Source organism: Brassica napus, chromosome A7, assembly GCF_020379485.1.
Source record: "Brassica napus cultivar Da-Ae chromosome A7, Da-Ae, whole genome shotgun sequence".
Classification (NCBI taxonomy): domain Eukaryota; kingdom Viridiplantae; phylum Streptophyta; class Magnoliopsida; order Brassicales; family Brassicaceae; genus Brassica; species Brassica napus.
In genome coordinates, this window is record NC_063440.1 from 11,664,496 (window position 1) to 11,688,374 (window position 23,879).

General features: G+C 30.9%; 3 protein-coding genes across 5 annotated transcripts; 1 reads left to right on the top strand and 2 right to left on the bottom strand.

The window, feature by feature from the left end:
- Positions 1-6,328: 6,328 nt before the first annotated feature.
- On the bottom strand, positions 6,329-11,096 carry LOC106413914 (carbohydrate-binding X8 domain-containing protein). Of its 2 annotated transcripts, none has more exons than XM_048736705.1 (4): positions 10,855-11,096; positions 10,462-10,701; positions 10,335-10,362; positions 6,329-6,822 (listed from the first exon to the last, which is right to left on the bottom strand). In XM_048736705.1, exons 1-4 carry the CDS (start codon positions 10,904-10,906, stop codon positions 6,546-6,548), a joined length of 597 nt encoding a protein of 198 aa, XP_048592662.1. In that variant the 5' UTR covers positions 10,907-11,096; the 3' UTR covers positions 6,329-6,545. The 2 variants fall into 2 exon arrangements, with proteins under 2 accessions (XP_048592662.1, XP_013710098.2); XM_013854644.3 differs by lacking the exon at positions 6,329-6,822 and adding an exon at positions 8,603-9,949.
- A 10,149-nt stretch (positions 11,097-21,245) lies between these two features.
- Positions 21,246-22,347, top strand: LOC106356362. The gene is made up of 5 exons (XM_013796125.3): positions 21,246-21,445; positions 21,527-21,599; positions 21,685-21,736; positions 21,817-21,886; positions 21,996-22,347. The coding sequence occupies exons 1-5, from the start codon at positions 21,314-21,316 to the stop codon at positions 22,080-22,082; spliced, it is 414 nt and encodes a 137-aa protein (XP_013651579.1). The 5' UTR covers positions 21,246-21,313; the 3' UTR covers positions 22,083-22,347.
- LOC111199226 (14-3-3-like protein GF14 iota) lies at positions 22,275-23,855 on the bottom strand. 2 transcript variants are annotated; one of them, XM_022688761.2, is made up of 7 exons: positions 23,646-23,829; positions 23,263-23,569; positions 23,105-23,192; positions 22,928-23,037; positions 22,700-22,848; positions 22,558-22,622; positions 22,275-22,483 (listed from the first exon to the last, which is right to left on the bottom strand). In XM_022688761.2, exons 1-7 carry the CDS (start codon positions 23,722-23,724, stop codon positions 22,478-22,480), a joined length of 804 nt encoding a protein of 267 aa, XP_022544482.1. In that variant the 5' UTR covers positions 23,725-23,829; the 3' UTR covers positions 22,275-22,477. The 2 variants fall into 2 exon arrangements, with proteins under 2 accessions (XP_022544482.1, XP_048592663.1); XM_048736706.1 differs by having other exon boundaries at positions 22,353-22,622; positions 23,646-23,855.
- Between the last annotated feature and the right edge of the window lie 24 nt (positions 23,856-23,879).

Sequence of the window (23,879 nt, forward strand, 5' to 3'; positions counted from 1 at the left end):
GGTTCAGTTTTAATTGGTTCGATTTTGTCGGATTGAACACTCCTAGGTCCGTCCATCGGAAAGAAGTTATATATTAACAACAAAAAATATTGTATAAGTATAAATAAAATAAATAAATATATTAAAAAATTATCGATAATATATACAAATAAATTCATCCGTCTTATCCTAGTTATTTTATTATGCTGTATCAATTAAGTCTTAACATTACAAATCAATTATTTACACCAATTATAAAGACAATAGTATTATCAACACTAATGACAAACGTAACTACAGGAATTCATACTAAATTTATATTTATATCAATTATTAAGTCTTAACATCACACTAGGATAAGATATGCGCCTTACACATGGTGAATTTATATGAAAATTATTTAAAAATATTGTACGGAAAAATAAAATTTATATTTTTGATCGAATTAATATTTTTGGCGCCCTTAAACAATTTTTAAAAACTTTTTGTTAATTACATAATTTGTTTAGTGATAACAATATTTTAAGTCAAAAAATCATTATCGCATAAGAAACTAACGTTTAGGCCGAAGAATCGCAGACCTACTATTTGGTTACAATGAAACTATGTCAGCTCGGTTTTATATCATAATTTAGCAATTTAAAAGCTAATTATGGTTATGAAAAATTTAAGTTCACGTGCTAATCCTATCTATTTTCAATATTTTTTATTTATTTTTGTGTTGTTTTTTTTCATTTTGGTTATTGCTCGATATAAATATTGATTTTTGAGTTTATTCTCATTTTATTATTTTGTTTTGGCCTGAGATTTAAAAAATGTTTAAGATTTAAAATTATAATAGAGATACATATTTAGGTTAAGATCTGCAGCAGAATACATATTTTATATTTATTACTTATTTTATGTTTTTTGCATATTATGAATAATAAAATAATAATTATATATTAAATAACTAAGAATTCAGTTACTATTATGTAATAAATTGGTGTGCGCATATAAATCAAACGAACACTCTTGTTTATTCGCAATCTTTTTAGGGAAAGTAAATCAAAACAATCAATCTTATCTATCATATATGATATATAATTTAATTTAAATGATATTAACATAGATATATAATATATTTTAAATTTGGATATTTATTAAATGAGGTTTCTACTCATATGATTTTATGATTATTTGCATATTTATGTAACAAAATTTTACACCAACGTTTTTTTAATGTGAAATGTTTAGTGGTTTCAATAATTTATCAACATTAAAAAAAACAATGAAGATTTTCAAATTAAAATATTAATTTTTCATTATATGTTCAGCGCAGATATTAAAATATAAGTATGTACTTTACATATGATGTATAGTTTAATTTAAACGATATGAAAAAAAAACACCTATTAAAGTAAAATTATTTATTCAAATGATTTTATCATCATTGTATCATATTGTAGAAAAAATTTAAACATTGATCGTAAAAGTTTATGTGAGAGTTTTAACAGTTTTAATAATTTATATTCGTTTTGAAAAAAATCAAAATACAACATATACAAAAAAATCTAAATTTTGATTATATTAGTAATGTAATTGTGTGATTTATTTTAATAATAAATAATTAAACAAAATGATATAAAGTATACTTAGCAAATCTTTATTATTTAAAATCATTAATTGTCATGTATATTTTAATCACATTTGGTAATTCTGTAGGTTTTATTTAAAGAAATAATATATAATACTTTCAATTTGATAAATGAATGGTCAATAATGGACATACTATATAATATAACATTCTCTAACAATTTTGTTTTGGACTAACAAAATTCTCAATTGATTCTTAAACCGCCATGTAATCAAAATTAGCATTCTTATTAAGTGACAACTCAACATGATATTTTTTTAATTAGTATAAACTATAGGTTATAATTTTTTTAAATGTTTCTCTATTAGTATATAGGAGATATCAATTAGAAACTAATTGATTTGTAATGTTAAGGAACGCATATTGTTCTGCGACTTACCTCGTCTCAAATCCTAATCAAATGTTAATCAAGATTATAATTACATGGATCGATATCAAGGTAATTATTGTAGCTATATTTTTTATTAAGCACTTGATTGGTTTTGATATAAATAATATTAGGTGGTTGCCCGCGAATTTGCGGATATAAACACTATATGAAAATCCTATTCTCCTATATATTAATTGACAAGTAACTTAAATGATTTATGATGACGTTTCATTCATAGGTGAAGTTTAGAATTAATTCTCTTAATTTGATTGGTTGTTAGTATTTGAATTTTCATTTATTTAATTTAAATTTTATAAAGTAAACTAATCATATAACTATCTAATCTAATCTACATTACCATACAAATAATTAAACATTTTAAAGACATAGAGTAATAATATTATATACATAATAATTAATATAATTTTCTGAAGATTATTGAGATATAGTGATAATTCTATAAATTTTAATATAATTTTCCAAAAAGTCTTTTATGACATAATTTGTGATTATATAAAACCCAAAGATTAATGAACAAAAATTTATTTTATTACACTTTCTATTTTCACATTATTTTGTCTACCATTTTATTTTATTTAGAAGTAAAATAGTTACAAAATTTCCATTATTTTTCTCAAATCACAAATCACACTTCCTCACATTTTTGATTTTTTATTTAACCTAACACTCACATTTGGTTAAGGGCTAATTAGTGAGATAGCCATTTTTGAGTGTCAAATTAAGGAATTAGCAATGATTTTGACGTAATTCATTGTTAGGCTTTTTGGTTTCCTTTTACCCGGTTATATCCTTTAACACAACAAGTTGTCGGTTCCAGTTGTAAGTGAGAGTAGATGACGTCGTTTTTCGTTTTTGTGGTATATATCAAAACTTAAACATTCTATTCCATAACACCAAAATAGCATAAAACATCAACTCCATCTAAACCTATAAAATCTAGATATTAAATATTCTCTCAATTCTAACTGAGCCCCTAAATTAATCAGTAAACCTTAAACCTAAATATAAACCATTAACCCAAATATAAAATCTAAACTCAAATAGAATGGAACGGAATAAATAACATTGTACAAATGGTGAAACTATGAAATGTTTATGATTACACTAAGAAGTTAATGCTGATTTCAACCATACTCACTCACCTTATAAATACTAAACCCTAAATTCTAATCACTAAACCCTAATCCAAATGTAAATCCTAAACCTAAATATAAACCATTAACCTAAATATAAACTCTAAATCCAAATAGAATGGAACATAATAAATAACATAGTACAAATGGTGAAATTATGAAATGTTTATGATTGCATTAAAGAAGTTAAAACTGATTTCAACCATACTCTCTCACCTTATAAATACTAAACCTTAAATTCTAATCACTAGATCCTAATCTAAATGTAAACCCTAATCCAAATCTAAACCCTAAACCCAAATATCAAAATATATTTCTAAACAAAATAAAACACTTCTAGTAACCGTCAAATGGAATAGAATTTATCGCATTTCTATTCTATATGAATATAATAGAATATGACATAATAAAAAAAACTGTTCATCTTCTCCAACACGAGACATAAATTTACTTCAAACCAAATACGTACATATTCTAGCATCTTCATGACAGTCGCTTTGGAATCAGAGAAGCCTCCCCATTTCATCTCCGACAAAGCTTCCTAACCAATCTCCTCCTCCACAAAACTTCTCTGAGAACTAGTAGTGGCGTCTTTTTCGCCTTTCGAAGTTGGGTAGTCCACAATTTACTTTTGGTGAATTAAGAATTTTTTTTAATTATTTTTTTTTAGCAGGTTAAACCGGTAGATGTAAGGGGTATTACAATATTAATATAGATATATAACAGTGTGTATAGGTTTGGTAAGGAAAATGGCTAGTTGGTGAATTATGATTTTTTCATGGTTATACCACCCAATTTCCCTTTGGTTAACCAAACAAATGCATCCTTAAATTCTAGCCACACAAAAAACAATAATTCACGTACTAGCTATTTAACCTACCAGACATATACACGCCGTTATATATACATATTAATACTGTAATATTCCTTGCATCAACCGGCGCAACATGCTAAAAGAAATTAAAAAAAAATTGATTATTAACCCCCAAAAGTAGAAATCGTGGTTACCGTCGATGGTTTGCTCCATCTCTTCGAGCCCACCGTTTTGTTCCACATCGTCGCCAGCGTCGGGTCATCGGCCTTCTCTGAGTTTATTCCTTCTGAAATCCTCCACCGCCACCATCGTCCCTAATTCTGAAATTGATTGCGAAAAGACATCGTTACAGATCCAAGCAATGAGAAGGAGCAACCCAAACTTCTTTCCCTTCACATTGGCGCTTCGTCTCACACCGCTGCTTCGATGTTACAGTACTTTTCTTTTGTCTCTGTAAATTACCTAAAGTTGATCGAAGAAGATGAACAATTTATGTTATTGTGTTCTATTCTATATGTATAGAATGTAAAACAATCCGTATTTATATTTTACTGTGTGATATATTCTATTACTATACTATTTTAGCAAGTTCCATTCCATTTGACAGTTACTAAAAAGATAAGTATTGTGTTTTAGAAATATAGTTTGTAATTTTCTTAACTTCTCACTATCATTATTTGTTTTTGAACCTGTAAAAATTGTACTATGATCGTTACATAATATTATGTATTTTTTAGATTTTAATATTTGGGTTTGAGGTTTAGTGATTAGAGTTTATGGTTTAGTATTTAAAAGCTGAAGGAGTATGGTTGGGTCAGCAATAACTTCTTCCATGCAATTATAAATATTTGGGAAAACTGTTTTTTAGAGCAAAAAAATGGTAACTATGTCCCTTTAGACTAATCTATATTTTGTGTCATATTTTCCTATAACACCCTTTAATATTTTTGAAAATAAATTTAATAAATAGTTTTACAAACAAATTTTTTTTGAAAAAATAGTAACTTTTGATAAAATACCTATATGAACTTAGTGGTATTTTTTCCAGTTATAAAAAGTTAAAATTAGAAATTTCATATTATGTTCTAAATAAAGTAGAAATGACGTTCTACGAAGTAGAAAACGAAATCCACCTTTTTCATTGAATCTACAATGTTTAGAATACGTGATCTACGTAAATAGGAATACTCTAAAAATATTTAGAATACACATTCCGCACTTAACCTACCGTTCTAAAATCTTTAAAAATCAAAATCTACACATTAATATAAATCTAAAACACGTAGAAACCGACTTCTACAGATTTACTATAAATCTAAAACATGTAGACATCAAAATCTAAACATTACTATAATTCTAAAAAAAATGTAGAAACCGAATTCTACATATTAGTTGTATTCTACGGATAAAAAATCAGTTCCTAAACATATGGAAACAAAATATTTGGGAATATTCAATTTTATATTTTGAAAAAAAAAAATCAATTTTTTTTAAAAAATAAAAAAAACGAAAAAAAAACAAAAAAACAAAAAAAAAACAAAAAAGAAATAAAAAATTACAATTTTAAGGGCATTACTGCCATTTTGAAAAAATTAGTCTAATGGGACATAAAATAGTGTAGATTAGTGTAAATGGACATAGTTACTATTTTTTTGCTCTAAGAAAACAATTTTCCCAAATCTTTTTGACATGAGAAAGTGTGTCTCATGCAATAAGTGTCTTAATTGGAAAATGAGAAAGTGTTTTTAAGTGGAAAAAACTCCTAAGAAAGCGACCAATAAACAACAAGAGAAATGGTTGGATCCAAGTGGCAAGATAGGTGCCCAATACTACGTTAAAAAGGAAGATATAACAGAAGGCTAAATCTGCACGACCGTGATTCGTGGATTTTGAGCTCCACAATAGAAAAGAAGCCGGTCATGGACATAAACAAATAAAATATAAATTATGGTCTCCAAAATTCTAGAATAGTATTATATGGCGCCAAAATTGTTACAAATAGAAGTTAATCGAAATTCTTAATAAATTATTCTATAACTTCCAAAATTTCATATTCAAACCTGGAGAAGATATCCGTAGAAAGAGTCAATCTTTGATGCTAAAGTGACGGACGAGAACTGCGATTTGATGTTACATGATTGTGCTAAATAAGTGTGTACAAAATGCTTGCCAACGAAAGTGTATCATCGATCATGCAATGATGCGTACATCTTAGCAACCCTTCACCCCGTTAAGAGATTAGAATGTATATACTGATTTAATTTTTCAAAGAACAATTTTAAGCAGTTAGTGAAGTTTATTGTTTATTGAAAACTCCAATTTGATATGTGATGAAAGGAGAAATGAACACGCTTATATTATGGATAATAGAAAAGAAAGAAAGAAAAGCATTTTATTAATTTTAACTTTATATATAACAAAATACTAAAAGGTAAATCCAAACCCTAAGTTAAAAAACCAAACCAGAAAGAAAGAAAATAAAGTGGGAAGAAAAAGAAACAGCTCTAGCTTTTCACCTACGTAAACACACCGTTGGCAAAATCTAAGCCGTCCATAGCAAGTAAACCCCCTTGGCCTGAGATGATCTCACACCTAAACTCGCAAAGCCACGACCGCGATAGTGGTTAGTACGATGACTGTCGCTGTTTGGACAGAGAGGTCATCTCCACAGCTAGGATCGAAACCGGTGCTCCCTGAGGGTCCCATAGTAGTTCCAGGGAATACAGATGAAGTCGGCACTCCAGTGGTGGGATTGACGTTGGTTGGCATCCCAAAGGTTGAATTTCCGGTGGATGGAGTTCTGGTAGATGGAGATCCGGTGGTTAGATTTCCGGTGGATGGAGTTCCGGTGGTCGGAGTACTAGTGGAGCTGAAAAAGAGTTATACTCCATAAGAACACTTACATCATCATAAAGTTTGAGAAAATGGTAAACCAGTTGTAAAGATTTAGTAGCACATCTACACATTATTATATTTGTTACTGGACTAGTTAACAACTATGTTGTGATTATCCTAAGAATCAATCTCGAAACTATTCTTAGTACCATTTGAGCCTATAACCTGAGTAAACCGGTTTGAAGTTAGAAATCTCCTAGTTATTCTTAGTACCATTTGAGCTTCAACCAATCCGGTTTAGCTCAATCACTAATGTTGCCTGTGTCACACTTTGATCAACAAACTATAATTATCACTCATCATAAAACTCAGTACTGATCTAAATTAAGACAACACCAAGCAAAGACCAAAAATCAAACATTAAGCTAGTCCCTGTTTTGCCTGCGTCCAACGATGCTTTTTCACAAAATTTGGCTATCTCTTTATATGTTCAGATCTAAAGGATTTAAAAAACAAAAGCTGGAATAGCTCAGTTGGTTAGAGCGTGTGGCCTCCTTCTAGCGTTATTTAAAAAAATATACCTTCCTTCTTGAGTTTATTGTGCACAGGAATACACAGAACTCCAGTTCTCCATTTTCTTATAAACAAGGGACGTTAACGAACATAAAAAGCTATTATATATACATTCCTTTCTAACTGAACAACCACACCGAAGAGCCACACTATATGCTATAGGCCACTACCGATGAACTCTTTTTGTAAACCGCGTCTCTCTTTCCCCAGCCGAGACCATTAAAACCCCCACAGCCACACCGAACATGACCAGCATTCCAACAAGCTAAGCGTACGTTCCCAGAGAGTGATGGAAAAATCTTAGATATGTATATTATTGGAGACGGATATGCCGTTCAAGAAGAGCCATAAGAAGGCCAAATACCCAAGCAGAGTAGAAAAAGCATCATACATGATATTGCTAGTATTCAGTGCATTTCCAACTCGGTCCAAGCAAAAAGATGACGTATTGACATGGCAGGAAATATACTGATTCTAACAAGATGTGAATACTCAAAAAGAGCCTTTAAACAAAGAAATATAAAGTAAAATGACATGAAAAGCAACGTTGAGATCCTAATAAATAAACCAATAAACAAGCAATAATAGAAATGGTTGGAGCCAATCCGCCAAGTGGCAAGTTAGGTGTCCAAGACTACGTCAAAAAGGTATGAGAGATAACCGAAAGCAAAATCTGGACGACCGTGATTCGTGGATTTTGAGCTAACCGTCATGAACATAAACAAGTGAAACATTAATCTATGGCTTTTAAATTTTAGAGTTAGTATATATATGGTGCCAAAATTGTTAAAAACAAAAATCTATCAATTTTTTTACTAAATTAGTCTATAACCTCTTTTTTTTTTTTTTTTTTTTTTTGTGTGCACAGTCTATAACCTCTAAAATTTTATAGTCAGCCCTGGGAAAGATATCCGTAGATAGACTAAATTTTTTATGCTAAAGTGACGGACGAGAATTGGGATTTGATGTTACATGAATGTGCTAAATAATGAGTATCAAAACGCTGGCCAACGAAAGTGAATCATCGATCATAACCCTTCACTCCGTTAAAAGAGTAGAAAGTATAGGTTGATCAACATTGAATATTTAAAGAACAAATTTAAACATTTTTATGAACAGATAAATCGAGAAATACGTGTAGTTTATCATTATTGAAAAGTGAAAACCCCAATTTGATATGTGCTAAATGGAGAAATGGACGCGCTTAGAATACAAACCAAGTAGCATCTTTTTTTTTTTTCCCGTCAAAGTTATTTTTAATTAAAATTCAGGGGACTAAGCCCAACAAGGCTGGCCCAACACCAGAAACAAATTACAATACTAAGGCCCACAAAACGCTGGGCAAAATTTAAAACACAAGACGGGCCTAAAGCCCACACCAATCGCCACAAACTCAACGGGCCGGACTTCCCCTTATGGCCCACTCGTCAAGGAGGCGGGACACGTGTTGTAATCTCCTTCTCAGCGCGCCACGCGTCAACCTATACCTCGACCTGACCGTCGGCGAAGCGAGAAGCCCCAAACCCCACCACCGAAACCCTCGTTACGGCGGAGCTCAAAACCGGAGAGCCTCCACCGAAACCTCTTTTCTTCCGTTTACTGACCTTTCTACGGAGAGCCGCCTCGATCTCTTCGAGCCCTCATCCGCCTTGTGAAAGCCACGAACCACAGAACTCATCGATCCAACACTATGTTCGATCCAAAACCGAGAACACCACTTTACCCCACTAGAACCGGCGACGCAAGGCTAAGTACGCCTTCACCCCCCCCGGAGACAGGACCGACGAGGCTTGCTGAAGAAGCCAAACACCTCCCGGAGACTTGACCGGCGGCGACGGAGCTTTAGTAGCCTCCACCTCCCGGAGTATAACTTCACCACACTTTACCCCTCCACGCGACTGCGCCTTCACTCCAGCAACCCATCCACCGTAGATTGCGGTTCACTCCTCGAGCTAGCGCCTCCGGATGAGAGCTAAACCAGAACTCCGGCAAGGCGAATCAAGGGGAGAGAGCCAAAAAACGGACTGCTTAAACGGACAAGGAAGGACAAGCTTAACCAAGTAGCATCTCATATTATGGATTATAGAAAAAAAAAGCAAGTAAAGCTCTTTATTGATTTTTAACTTTATATATAACAAAATACTAAAGAAGTAATTCCAAACCCTAAAAAGAGTTTTATAACAAACCAAAAAGAGAAAATAAAGTGGGAAGAAAAAGAGACAGCTCTAGCATTTCACCTACGTAAAACACACCGTTGGCAAAATCTCAACCGTCTATAGCAAGTAAAACCCTTAATTAGTCTGAGATGATCTCACACCTAAAATCGCAAAGCCACAGCCGCGATGGTGGTTAGGACAATGACGGTCGTGGTTTGGACATAGTGTTTCTCTCCACCGCTTGGATCGAAACCGGTGCTCCCGGAGGGTCCCATACTAGTTCCAGGGAATACAGATGAAGTCGGCACTCCAGTGGTGGGATTGGTTGGCATTCCAAAGGTTGAATTTCCGGTGGATGGAGTTCCGGTAGATGGAGTTCCGGTGGTTAGATTTCCGGTGGATGGAGTTCCAGTGGTCGGAGTACTAGTGGAGCTGCAAAAGAGTTACTCCATAAGCACACTTAAATAATCATAAAAGTTTGAGAAAATGGTAAACCAGTTGTAAAGATTTAGTAGCACATCTACACATTATTATATTTGTTACTGGACTAGTTAACAACTATGTTGTGATTCTTTTAGTACTCTGAGCATATAACCTGAGTAAACTGGTTAAGTTAGTACCATTTGAGCTTCAACCAATCCGGTTTAGCTCAATCACTAGTGTTGTTTGTGTCACACTTTGATCAACAAATTATAATTATCACTCATCATAAAACTCAGACTGATCTAAAGACAACACCAACCAAACGACCAAAAATCAAACAGAGTACTAAAAGAACCTTATCTCTGCTCAAAGGACGAGATGAAGTGAAACATACCCGGAACTAGATAAACAACTAGAAGCATCTGCAAGAACACAGTAAAGAAAAAACAAAGTCAATAATAATAAAATTTATTTGATGAAAGAAACTTCCACGTTTTGATAGATGGGTTGGAAGAGAATACTTGAAGGAGGGGAAGTGGAGACTACGGCGGCGCCGTTAAAGTCACACGTTGCACCAGTGGAAGCTTTCTTCTGATAAAAGCTGTTAACGGCGACATCACAGTGGTTTTTAACGGTGTTCGGTTGGAAACAAGGACCATTTTGCTCAATCTGCGAACAGTCAGCACCTGATCCACACGCGTAGTCTATTACCTTCTGAAGCGCTTGCTCGTCTCCGTCCTTACACACACAAACCGCAGCGTCTGTTCAATGACAAAGAAGAAAAAGAGACATAGAAATCAGAATAGGGATCTCGGATCAGAATATGCAACAGATAGAACTAACATAATATATGTTTGGTGAAGTGGAAAAATATATAACCATGTTTAGCATTGCAACGAAACCTAGAAGCTTACTTGAATAAGTAACCATGGAGAAGATAAGAAACAAAGAAAGCAAAATTGCCATGGCTGCTTCTAATCAAGATATCTCTGTAAGGCTTGCTGAACAAGTAAGATCGACACTTCTTTAACCCTAACAGTGTTACGGATACGAGTTTGCGTGCTTGATGGTATAGAGAGATAGAGGGAGAGGGATTCTTATAAGATGGTCGAATATTTTTTAATTTTTTGTGACAACTTTTTTTGGATACTAATAAGCACTGTACAATACATTAAACCTTTATATCCCTTTTGTGTAATGACTTGTAAATGTTTGATTTTTAGTAAACAAAGCAGAGGAACAACAGAGAAAAGATGAAAAGATAGCTTGTCGTCTAGTTTCTGCGTGACTGGTCGACGCACAAAAAGATGAAGTGGTGACTTTACGTGAAAGAAAGATAGCTTGTTATTCACTAAGTTTCCTCCTCATTTTACGTATACCACATGCATTTTTTAGTTTGCTTTTTAACATTTGGTTTATGCTAGGAGAATCTACTACGATTAAAATCTAGCTAGCTTTCCCCTATAGCTAATACATAAAAGTGACGCATACGTGTCCAAAATAGAAATAGTAGTTAATTTTGTTTCCTTGTAAATGTAAATAAACATATGATTAGTTTAAAAAAAATTAAACATATGATTATTAAATGATTATATAATATATTTGTAAAGCTAAGTCGAAGTATGATTTTGAAGCACTAAACACGATGAAAATGATAGAAAGCAGAGAAAAGAACAGAAAAAATGGAAATAATATAGTCGCATAAACTCAGCGCAAAGTACTTAAGGGTTAAGGTAGCGAGGGAGCCATGTGCAGGATAACCTTTGCATCCGCACTACAGCACGTATGATTAGGTCACCAGTCAAAAAGTCATACTATTATACTAATCCGATAATTTAATGATTGATTTGAAGACGATCAGATATAGCAATGAGCTTAAACGGTATCATAAAATAATAAGGGACTAGACTTTGACCCGCGCGTCCGCGCGGGTATATTTTTCAAAATTATGTTTCTATTTGTTTTTCATGTCAATAATATAAGGGCTATGCAAAATATCCGAATCTGAAGAACCGAACCGATCTCGATCCGAAAAAGTAGTACCAAACCCAAACCGAAATTGAGTAAATATCTGACTTATTCAAAATTTTGGTTTTTAGAGAACCAAAACCGAATCCGATCCGAACCGAAGTATTTCGGGTATCCGAATGTATACGAAATAGATTTATATACTTATATATATATTAATTATTTTTAGATTTTATATATATATAAAACATCTAGAATATATATGATACTTTTAAGTTGGTTTAAATACTTGAAAACATATACAAATAATCAATAGTAAATATATAAAATAGTAAAAGTATACTTAAAACACCAAAAATACTTAAAATAATTATTGATTCTCTATCCAAATATTTGAACTAAAGTAATTTATATGTTACCTTTAGGTATTCTGACATATGTTATTCAAATTTATATTTAATATATTATTTTGTTTATACTTTTTGATAAATTTAAAGTATATAAATATATAATGAGTTTTAAAATTTTAAAAGTAATTTAAAATTATATCTGAAGTCGAACCGAACCCGCAAAAATCCTAAATGAACCCAAACAGAAATTTAGAAATATTAGAATGAGGCTGAAATCTTTGACCCCGGAAACCCGAAACTCAAACAGACCTGAACCGAACCCGATTATGTACCATATAGATAATTTCTCACAATATAATGGACTTCCAAATTTTCTTAAAAGTATAAGCCCATTACTTTTTTTCTTCTTAATATAGTGCTATCCATGTTTCCAAACAAACCTATTTTTTAAAACTACAATCTATGTTTCCAATCAAACCTTATTTTTAAAACTGCAATACATGTTTCCAAACAAACTTTTTTTTAAACTACAATCTATCTTTCCAAACAAACTTTTTTAAAAAATTGCTATACATGTTTCCAAACAAACCTAATTTGTACTTGAGTTTTAATAAGATAGATGGCTCAATCAGGTTTTAAGTAAGATTTTTTTTTTTTTTGATTAAGTTTTTTGGGCTCAGATTATTTGTATCATAAATAACTGCACGACTAAATTTTAATCTAATTTTATTTGAATTTGTTTGAATTTTTCAAGAGACTTTGGTTATCATCTTTTTAGAAAAATTAACTATTAATTAACTTCAATATAAAATATTTTTAAAAATATATATAAATAGAAGAAAATCATTATTTTAATAAATTAACCATTGGTAATATATTGAGTAGAAGTAAACATATCATTTTGGTATAAACATACACTATACAGAAAATCTTGAGAATTATACTTTTAAATTTATGTTTTGTCTTTACACAATTTGCAATATTTTTGAGGTTCTGACATACATAAAATATAATAAAATTTGATAAAATTATATAATAAAATGAAGATGATAAACCTACTATCAAAGAAATACATAAATAAAAATCACAAAACACTAAATGTCAAATAAATGGGTAAAACTAGAAAAATAAATTCATTGAAAATATTCAGATACTAGTGGATGCAGTGACAAAGAAAAAACTATGGAAAAAGAAGAGGATCTAAATGTTACTTAAGTTTGTTTCTGATTTTTAACATATATTTTGTATAGGCATTATCATATCTTATCTTACGCAATAGCTAAACAAATGCAGAATCGAATGCGAAATTATGAAAGTAAGTTTTGTTTCATGAAACGCCGCATGTAATATTATTTATCGATGGATAAAACTAATGGTATTGATTTCATAATACAATATTTACATACAAATTTTAACTATAATTAAGTTTGTATTGGATGAAACATGAAAAAAATAATCATGATAACTCGTAATAAGTTGTTTGTATTTTTCATATTAAAGATATAAAATAAAAAGCAAACGAAACTTGAAAGATAAATCATTAATTAACTGTCATAAACCACTTGTGTTTTCAAAATAACTATGTAAATCTTAATCTATGCCTCTGTTCGGAAATTCGCTACGCGCTATCCGTGCGGCAATCCCGGGCTTAGCGAGTTGTGAAAAAATCGGGGATTAATCGAGGATTAATCGGGGATTAATTTTATCTATGTTTGTATATATATTATTATTTGTCCAAGCTTCACAAGATTTCATGTTAGTCTATTGGTTCGGGGGGTCTTATGTTTAAGTAGAAGACGCGGGTTCGAAACGTGGCGCTGTTTTTTTGTTTTTTTTTCTCTTTTTTCTTTAATGAATGCGAATTTACTATGCTACCCTCGTCTTCTTCCTTTTATCAGTTGTGCAGGAACCCTAATTTCTGCGTTTTCAACTTTTTTTTTCGCGATTCCCCTTCGTTTTCACTAATTTTTCTGATGTTTATCCCTAGTTATGATAGATTCACAGCGAAACTTATGATTTTAAGCTTACAATTTAGAAAAATCGAACCTTTTGTGAAGAATCCGAGTTTTTGGACGAATTGGGGCAAAACGCCACGGTAGCTTACCGATTCACGTTTAATCGCCGAGCGGTCGCCGCGGACGCGTTTTAGAACAGGGATTCTATACTACTATTTGCGAAGTGATTTTTTGCATTATAAAAATACACATGTTTTACGACAAAAGTTCATATAATAATTTTTAAAATAGACATAAATATCCATGAAGGGTAATCAACGACTAACTTTTAACATGGAAGCTCCATTACAAAAAAATCACTTCACAAATAATAGTATAGATAAATGGATAAAACTAATTGAAATTTTGATTTCACAATATAATACTATTTACATACACATTTTAATTGAAATTATTTTGTATTGGATAAAACGTGAAACAATAAATCATGATCAATCGTAATAAATAGTTTGTGTTTTCATATTAAAGATATAAAATGAAAAGCAAATAAAACTCGAAACAGAAACCATATCTGTCATAAACTAGTTGTGTTTCAAAATAAATATGTAAATTTAAAAATAAATTATGATAAAAATATGTAATATCAAAAACTATAACATATCAGAAACAAAGAACAAATAAAGATGAAAACTAGACAAAAGAAAGCTTGTCTTCGTAAACTGAAGAATATACTAAAATCTTCATGGAATAATTGGAATAGATTCATCCTAATTATTCAAACTGAAACAATAGATTCAATTTCTTACATCATGATTATTTTTAGCTGGAAAATCTGATTTTAAAAAAAACACGTTCATACGTTAAAAAGAAAATATGTTCATTTAAAATGAAAATTCCCTTGCAAGAACTTTTAACAATATATTAAAAAAAAAATCAACAACTAGTCACGTCCCTCTAATTTTTTTCTATTTGCCCAATGGATGAACATAATGACAAACGGAAACATAGTTTAAAATTTGCAAAGGTAAACCATAATATATGTGGATTTGAAATTACTCAAATGTATCTAATTATTTTCATCTCAAACATTAAGTTGACACATAAGAGAAAGTAATGATAATCACAATGATAATTCATTTTAATTGGACACACCATTTTTAGACAACTATTTAAATGAACCATTGTGAGACACTTCCCCACTTGATCAATCCAGGTCTCATATTCAACCATCGGAAAATAATTTATTTAATAATATTAGGTTATTCTATCACAATAAAATTATAAGAAAACTAGTTAACGAAAGTTTTGATATCAAAGAAATTAATTCAATGTTCAATGATCTTTGTAATTTTTATTTAATTGTTAGTTGTGTGATATGTTTATCCAAAAACACATGCTCCATATATTTGTTGTGAGTTAAATTTTTCTTTTTAGTTATCATAAGTTTTATTCATAATGATTAATGATTTAGTTTAAAATAATATAATAGTTTTATTCATATTTCTTAATGATTTTGTTTATAAATATTATATTGTTGTGTTGTAACGTAGGATTGTAAAACAGTCCAAGAGGAATATCGAAAAAATAATATTCAATTTTTTTTTGTTTTTTCTTGTTAGTTCCGTATAGTTGCATGAACATGTTCAATTTTTTTATTTATGTTAAGAAATGTATAAAAACAGAAAACAAAATCCTATTTGGTGATGGATGCCAACATAAAGAGACACTATTATTGTCAATAAATTATTGTAAGTTAGAAAATTCTTGTTATGAAAAGAAACATGTTCATTTAAAGATAAAAATCTTAATAATCATAGTCCAAAGCAACAATTTTACTGAAGATTTTTTTTTTTTTAAAAACTAATCATTAACCTCTATAGTACATTACTACCTTGCAATGGTTACACGTAATGACCTGAACAAAAAAATAGTTCAAAATATAGTGTGAATGTATCTATCGATTTGAAATTTGCTAATGTTAACCAGAGTATCTATGGATTTGAAATTATTGAATCTAATTATTTATGTTTATGCTTTCAAGTTCAGTGTGTAATGTGTTTGCGACACTTCTGAAACTGTTTTATAACTATATTTTACTTATATTGTATTCAACTATATATCAAAGAATTAGAATATGTATAAATTGAATTAACACATTTTTGAATTTCATACACTGTCATAATATTTATATAAAAGGTAAATTATTATTTTATGATTAAAATTTGAGTATTTACATAGCATAACATATGAATTCTGAATTTATTAAGTCAATACTAGTCAACACAAACATTATTTATTTGAATAAATTTAATAATTACATGGGTTAGAACAACCTAAGTAATTAAAGTGTCAGAAACTATATATTAAAGTAAAAAAATTATAAATTTTGAAAATATTGACATACATGAATACTCAAAAGATATCAGAAACTGCCAACAACATGACCAGCAAGTATGAAGTTGAAAAGATTCTTAATAAATGTAGGAAAAGAATCAACTCGTAATACATGTCTTATGATAGCAAGCATTCGTCTTAGTCTCCACAGCTTTGGAATGTACTCGAAAACGACAATACATGTAGAAGTCTAATCCTATGATCAAGTCCAGTAAAAATCCTTTTTCGAAGTAATGTTATTTATTCATTTTAGTTTTTATTTCGATCTAACTACTGAAATAAATAAAGATACACTTAATAAATATTTTAAAATAAAACATATAATTATATTTTTATTTGGGGAAAACCCAACATTAAAGAAAAGGAGATAAAAGAAACTAATTGTTAAAAAAATAAAGCATATTTTTAGCAAAAAAGAGGAAAATAAATATTTTTAATGAAAACATAAGCAAATCAACTATTGAAAATAAATAATAGAATATTTTCATTAATCTATATGGTGAATATCCTACTATACTACTATCTATATTATTAAAGTTGAAGTACACATTGAGATTGTTTGGCAATATGAACAGTAGTTAAAAAATAGTAATGTTTGGAAACATGGATAATAGTAAGTTAGAAAAAAATAATAATGGGCTTATGTTACTAAAAAATTGGAAGTCCATTACATTATATTAAAAAGTAATGGGTCTATATTACTTGATAATATATATATTCAAATCAAAATAATAATTTAAAATTGATTTATATCAAAAACTCATTCAAAAATAAACATATATTCAAAACTTAATTTTTACTAACATATTTTTCAATAACTATTATAAAAATGTTTTCAATATATATAAGAAAAATACAATACAAAGCCCAATTTCAAACACCAACTTAAATTATGGTTTTATATTTCACATTAAATTTAAAAATATAATTTATGTGATTATTTATATGATTGTACGTATAAAATATTATTAATTATAAGAAAACTTATTTGATGGTACGTATAAAATATGATTAATTATATGATAACACATATTTTGTAACCTATGATGACACATATAGGACATATATATATATATAAAATAGTGATTAGGGGTGGGCGTTCGGGTTCGTTTTCGGGTATTTTGGGATTTCGTGTTCATTTCAGATCTTTGAGGATTTGGTTCGGATTTGGATAATCAATTTAAATAGGTTTTGTTTAAATATTGGTAGAGAATTAATAATTATTTAAGAATTTTTAGAGTTTTGAGTATATTTTAACTATTTAAGATATTTACGTTTGATTATTTGTATATATTTTCAAGCATTTAAGCAAACTTAAAAGTATCATATATATTTTGGATGTTTTTATATATATAAAATCTAAAAATAATTAATATATATAAGTATATAAATATATTTTGGATATTCAAAATACTTCGGTTCAGATCGGATTAGATTTCAGTTCTTCATATACCAAAATTTTGAATAATTCGGATATTTAATCAATTTCGGTTCGGATTTAATACTACTTATTCGGATTGGGATCGGTTCAATTTTTTGAATCAAATAGCATCATATTTTCTTTAAAAAAAATACATCCGCACGGGCGTGCGGGTCAAAACCTAGTATATATTAATTAAGAAGTCATTTAAGTAATTTTTGCTTACATGTCTATCATTAGTGAAGCCTTAAAAATTGTTATAATTTGATTGATCCATGATTTTAATTTTTCATTTATTTTAGTTAAATCTAAAGATAAAAAGTGAGTTTATAAAAATTAATATTACTTACCAAATAATCTACATAATATTGCAAATAATCTAAATAATGTTAATGATTTATGGCAAGTAATTGTCAAAATATAGAAAGAGTAATAATGAATGAAATATTTTTTATAGAAATCGTCATAAATGATTTTATAATCTTATATAAAGTATTCTTTTTGTATATAAAGTATTATAATAACTATTAATGTCCTATAAAGTCCATACACGCTTTATAAATACTTCTAAATTACAAAAAAATTATAAAATTATTTATGTTTAGTTATCATAAAATTTGAAGTTATTATAAGATGATGTAAGTAATTTATAGAAGTTGATAAATTAATTTATAAATATATAATTATAAAATTATAAAATCATTTGTAAAGGGTTATGACTCTATTTATAGTTGAATAAAATAATTAGAAGATTTCTATATCGTATAAATTGTATTACACATCTATTAAATATTAAAATAAAAGTCATTATAGTGACTATTTTTTTACGTATCACTCATAATTGAAATTTAAAATTAATTCTTTTTGGTTAGCAGTATTTCTATTTTTGTTTATTTAATTAAAATATAAAAATAATAACCATGTTATACTCTCACCTTTTACATCCTTATACCCTCTGGTTGTGGCATGCTCTAAGAAAGCTCTTGAGTCCTTGTATGAGGTATAACTCGACTATCTTTTACATCATGGTCTGAATGTTGTTACATTTGAGAGTTGTGGTGTTAGATAGATAAAGCGTTTAAGTTCTCTGACCTTGCAATGTCACAGAATCCACCAGGTATACTTTCAGTTGGAGACATGGAGTCAAGTTGATACTCCATATAAGTCTGTTGCTGCTCTAAACTGTATAATTCTTGGCTGTGCAAACACATGGGATCTTGATCGTGCTTATTAGAAGTTTGCTGCAATAAGTGATTCGTTTGGGCTGAATCCCAATATTGACTCGTACAATGCGTTAATATATGCATTTGGGAAGGTCAAGACTCAAGAAGGTGATGTTTCCATGTCATATGATTGTCTCTCTTTAATATTTTTATATCTTTGGAAGAACAATCACAAGCTTGTTTTCTTTGCAGACTTCTGAGGCTACAAAAGTATACACTCATCTGACTGGAGAAGGTGTTAAACCTGATGCCCGGACGTATTCATTGCTGGTTGATGCTCATCTCATTAAACGGGATCCCAAATCAGCTACGGCCGTCATTGATGACATGGTAAACCAGAATTGAAAACCAAACCATTATGGCAGAAAGATTTGTGTTGTGAGAAACTAATCCATGGTTTTTGGATCAACAGATTAATGCTGGATTTGAACCTTCAAAGGAGACATTGAAAAATCTAAGAAGGAGATGTCTCAGGGAACTAGACTATAAAAAGGATGCTCAGGTGGAGTCACTGGCCAAGAATTTTCAAATCAGGATGGGATCATAGGACCGCAGGAATATGCTTTTCAACATGGATTACTCCAGGGGGCGTGCATAATGCAACGATATACCAAAATGAATGGTTGTAATAAGTAAACCTCAGTTTCTTGCTACAGAGGAATCAAACTGTGACCATCTCATCAAGTGTGTTTGGTCTTCTCCATTTTTGCAGAAACTCTTGTGAGGAGCAAGGTATGAAGCTTAGGTTCATCGAATATTTTAATGCTATGGACTATTTCCCGGTGTTTCATTGATTCACTGTGTATACGTTTGGTTTGAGTCTCTAATCTGATTTTTCAATTACATGGTTCGTTTTTTTTAGGATCGCTAGTCTCGATGCAGATACTTTCAGGCAGCGTGCTGCGTGTCAAAACTTTTTGAATATTCCTTGATATCCTTATAAAAAACACTTGATGTTGGGTTTATTACAATTTTCATAAATAAAGCCTTGTTTCTTTGTTCCAAAAAAAAAAAAAAAAAAAAAAAGCCTTGTTTCTTGTGTACAAGTAGTCGTGCATGAAGACAAGTTATACGATACAGTAACACTAAGAGAAAAATACTAAGATAGCATCAAATCAAGTTTTTGTTTCCAAAGTAGCACTCAAGGCTCAAAGTCACAAAAATAGGTTTTATTAAAGAGGTAAATATACATTTATACCCCTTGAGTTAATTAATCTAAACGGTTTAGAGTTAAGGGGTGGAGTTTTGAAATTAGAGTTTAAAATTTTATAAAAAAATAAATACTAAAATAAAAAATAAAAATTTTAAAAACAGTTTCAAAAAGTATTTTTAGATTATAAAAAGAAAATTTGAAAAAAAATAAAAAAAAATTTTGAAAAAAAAAATTTCAGAAAAAAATTATAAAAATTTCGAATCTGAAAATATATAATCTGAATCTATAAAAAAATTTAATTTTTTTTATTTTTTTATTTTTTTTTATTTTTATTTATTTTTGTTTGTTTATTTAATTTTAAACCAAAGGTATTAAGGATATTTTACCCTTTAATGAATGTCATTTTTGTGACTTTCTCCTTCTAGTGCTATTTTTGAGACATAAACTTCAAAATGTGCTATAATTGACAATTGCCCTAACACTAACCTGAAAAATAGATTCTAAACTCATCGATACCAATACTTGAACGAGTTCCTATTTATCTAATTCTGAAACCGAACCAAAAATCAAATAATATATAAATATACCTGAAATAAAATTTTGAGAAATTCCCTAGTAGTATGTAAAAATACAATTCGTAAACTTGAAAATTTATGTTGGTAATATTATAATACAGTACACTAACCACCAAGCCTAATGCTTATTGATCTTTGTAATCTTTGTAATCCTTGGATAATGTAATTGTGTACCGGTATGGTTGTTGAGGCTGGTAAACCGGAGGTGAATTAGAAGGAAGGCGTTTCTATGGGCCTTGAGAATTGGCTGGCCCAATTCAGAATTATCACACAACAAACAGTTCACCTGGGATCAAAGACGCGAAACCCTAGACAGACTGAAGAAAGGGGACAAGATGGGTGGAAGAGATGACGAAGTTGACAGAGGTAAAGAGAAAGAGAAAGAAGAAGCAGAAGAAGAGCAAGACGGCATGTCCGTACTCTCTCCCTGCAAAGCTCTACCGTCCTCCGCTTCTTCTCTCTCCAAGGTTTCTCTCTTCTTTTATCTGCCATTTACTCACCTTCTTGTTTATGTGATCGTAATAGTTCTTGGTTTGATTGATTCTCAGGAGCAATCACAGGTTGAACTGGAGCTCACGTTATTAGAAGCTCTTGAAATCTATCCTCCCGTTAAACTCCGAGGCAAGTTTTCTCACAGTTTGTAAATCTTGATCCTTAGGCCAAGAAATCAAGAAAGCATAAACCTTTTTCTAATGTGGTGTGGCAGGCATACATCGTCACTTTGTTCTTTACGGTCTGATGGAATACCTCGGCAGAAGGTTTGTATGACATTTTCTTGAGTTCTAAATTGATATTGATATTTGTCTGAACCTTTCTCTCAACTATTTTCTGTCCATAGCTTTGATCGACAGTTCACAGCTGATGAGGTTCTGCAGCTTCTGGATCGTTTCTACAACATTGAGATGCTGGTGAGTTAGTCATTACAACACAATCATTGACTATTATGTTCCTAAGTTGCTTCTGTTTTCTCTTCATAACCTGCTTTAGAGTTGTGCTGATGGTTTAATATTTTATTAGAAATCTGATGATGAAGACATTGACATTCTTAACCACGAAGAAGACTTCACCTTGCCGCAGAGTTACTTTGATAAGGAAGAACAATGACAGAAGAAAAAGAAGGATTACTGGTCTTTGCTTCATTCTCACCCCTCTTTTTGTATGTAGTTGGTTAGGTTTGTCCTCAGCTCTTATTCTATAGTATGCGGTAATACTAGTATAGAACCATTAGAGCATTACTGATTTTAGAGCCAGTGGTGTGTTTGTTTGCTTGGTTAGGAGTTTCTTATAATGCAGTTGATTGCTTTGTGTATTATAAATAGTCAAAACATATCAGATCAAGTCACAATAACATCAAAGACATTTGATATAATGAGATTGACAACAAAAGAAGTAATTAAGAAAAAAGAACAATATAAAATTTGAATTCATTTGTCTCATCTCCCTGATGAAACCAAGATGTGGAGTTTAATCTAAACTCATTCAACTTCCAAAGCCTCTGATCATTTCTGAAACAAAGAAACAAAAAGGCAAACCACATTAGCTTAGCACAACTTAGACTAATGTTAATCAGGTTAATTACATCAGTGGCTTCTATGATCTTGCAATGTTCTTGATTGGGTTCATCAGACTTGACGTTGTCTTCTCCTAAAACAAAAGAAGATATATTCATTCTTAATCTCAGATAAACCATTTAAATCAAGCGTTGTGATTTTGAGACAGACCTCCATCCTCAGGAAGATCAGAAGTCCAGAGGGTGAGATTGTCTCTAAGGAGCTGCATGATCAAAGTGCTGTCCTTGTAAGACTCCTCACTCAGCGTATCCAACTCCGCAATCGCCTCATCAAAGGCTTGCTTGGCCAAATGGCAAGCTCTGCAACATTCACATTAGTTGACACCTGATGGTATTTCATTTAGGTAATGCTATTTGTTACAAAAAAATGAATTGAGACCTTTCAGGAGAGTTCATGATCTCATAGTAGAAAACAGAGAAGTTAAGAGCAAGACCAAGACGAATCGGGTGCGTCGAAGGAAGATCAGTGCTTGCAGCTTGTGTTGCAGCCTAATCAAAGCTTAAGCCTATCAGAACCTTTAACAAGTGTCAGAGACAGAACATGTCTAGATCATACCTCATAGCCTTTGAGCGACTGTTCAGAGGCTTCCTTCCTCTCTTGCTCGGTCTTAAACTCAGCCAAGTAACGGTAATAATCTCCTTTCCTACGCCATTTTCAAATCAAGTTGAGTTTCATCTGCAGATATAATGATCCAAAAGAAGATTGTTTCTTACATCTTGTAATAGAAAACAGTGGCTTCTCCTGAGGTAGCGTGAGGGATAAGATGCTGATCGATGATGGAAAGAATGTCTTTACATATATCAGCGAGCTCGTCTTCCACCTTTTGGCGATAACCCTTGATGTGTTTCACGTTCGTCTCGTTGCCTTTAGACTCTTCCTTCTGCTCGATCGACGACATTATCCTCCACGAAGCCCGTCTTGCTCCGATCACGTTCTTGTACCCAACCGACAACAGGTTCCTCTCCTCCACCGTCAGCTCGCTGTCCACTTTCGCCACTTTCTTCATCGTCTCAACCATCTCTGCAAATTTCATTACCATAACTTTGTAACTTTTGATTCTTGTAAGATATTAAAGAATGTATTGATATTAACGAACCGTCGTAACGCTCGGCTTGTTCGGAGAGCTTAGCCGTGTAGACGAATGTCTCTCTTTCTTTGTCGGATCCTGACGACATCTTTTGTCACGATAATGTGTCGGAAACAGAGATCTTGGTTTCTGTGGTGTCGGGAAAGAGGGGAGAAGTAAGTATATAATAAGAGGTTTGAAGATGGTTCGCGAATGGCGGAAGAAGACTGAATCTCAACCTTTAGATCCGAGGTGTCTAAGTGT

What these genes read in the sequence shown, in the direction of transcription:
- LOC106413914 (XM_048736705.1), bottom strand. Translation starts at nt 10,906, where the DNA reads ATGGCAATTTTGCTTTCTTTGTTTCTTATCTTCTCCATGGTTACTTAT. An exon ending in CTCCATGGTTACTTATTCAA is followed by an intron (nt 10,702 to 10,854) that starts GTAAGCTTCTAG and finishes GTCATTGAACAG; the next exon opens with ACGCTGCGGTTTGTGTGTGT. An exon ending in AGTTGTTTATCTAGTTCCGG is followed by an intron (nt 6,823 to 10,334) that starts GTATGTTTCACT and finishes ACTCTTTTTCAG; the next exon opens with CTCCACTAGTACTCCGACCA.
- LOC106356362 (XM_013796125.3), top strand. Translation starts at nt 21,314, where the DNA reads ATGGGTGGAAGAGATGACGAAGTTGACAGAGGTAAAGAGAAAGAGAAA. An exon ending in TCCTCCCGTTAAACTCCGAG is followed by an intron (nt 21,600 to 21,684) that starts GCAAGTTTTCTC and finishes GTGGTGTGGCAG; the next exon opens with GCATACATCGTCACTTTGTT. An exon ending in TCTACAACATTGAGATGCTG is followed by an intron (nt 21,887 to 21,995) that starts GTGAGTTAGTCA and finishes ATATTTTATTAG; the next exon opens with AAATCTGATGATGAAGACAT.
- LOC111199226 (XM_048736706.1), bottom strand. Translation starts at nt 23,724, where the DNA reads ATGTCGTCAGGATCCGACAAAGAAAGAGAGACATTCGTCTACACGGCT. An exon ending in ACTGTTTTCTATTACAAGAT is followed by an intron (nt 23,193 to 23,262) that starts GTAAGAAACAAT and finishes AAAATGGCGTAG; the next exon opens with GAAAGGAGATTATTACCGTT. An exon ending in AGTCGCTCAAAGGCTATGAG is followed by an intron (nt 23,038 to 23,104) that starts GTATGATCTAGA and finishes AGCTTTGATTAG; the next exon opens with GCTGCAACACAAGCTGCAAG.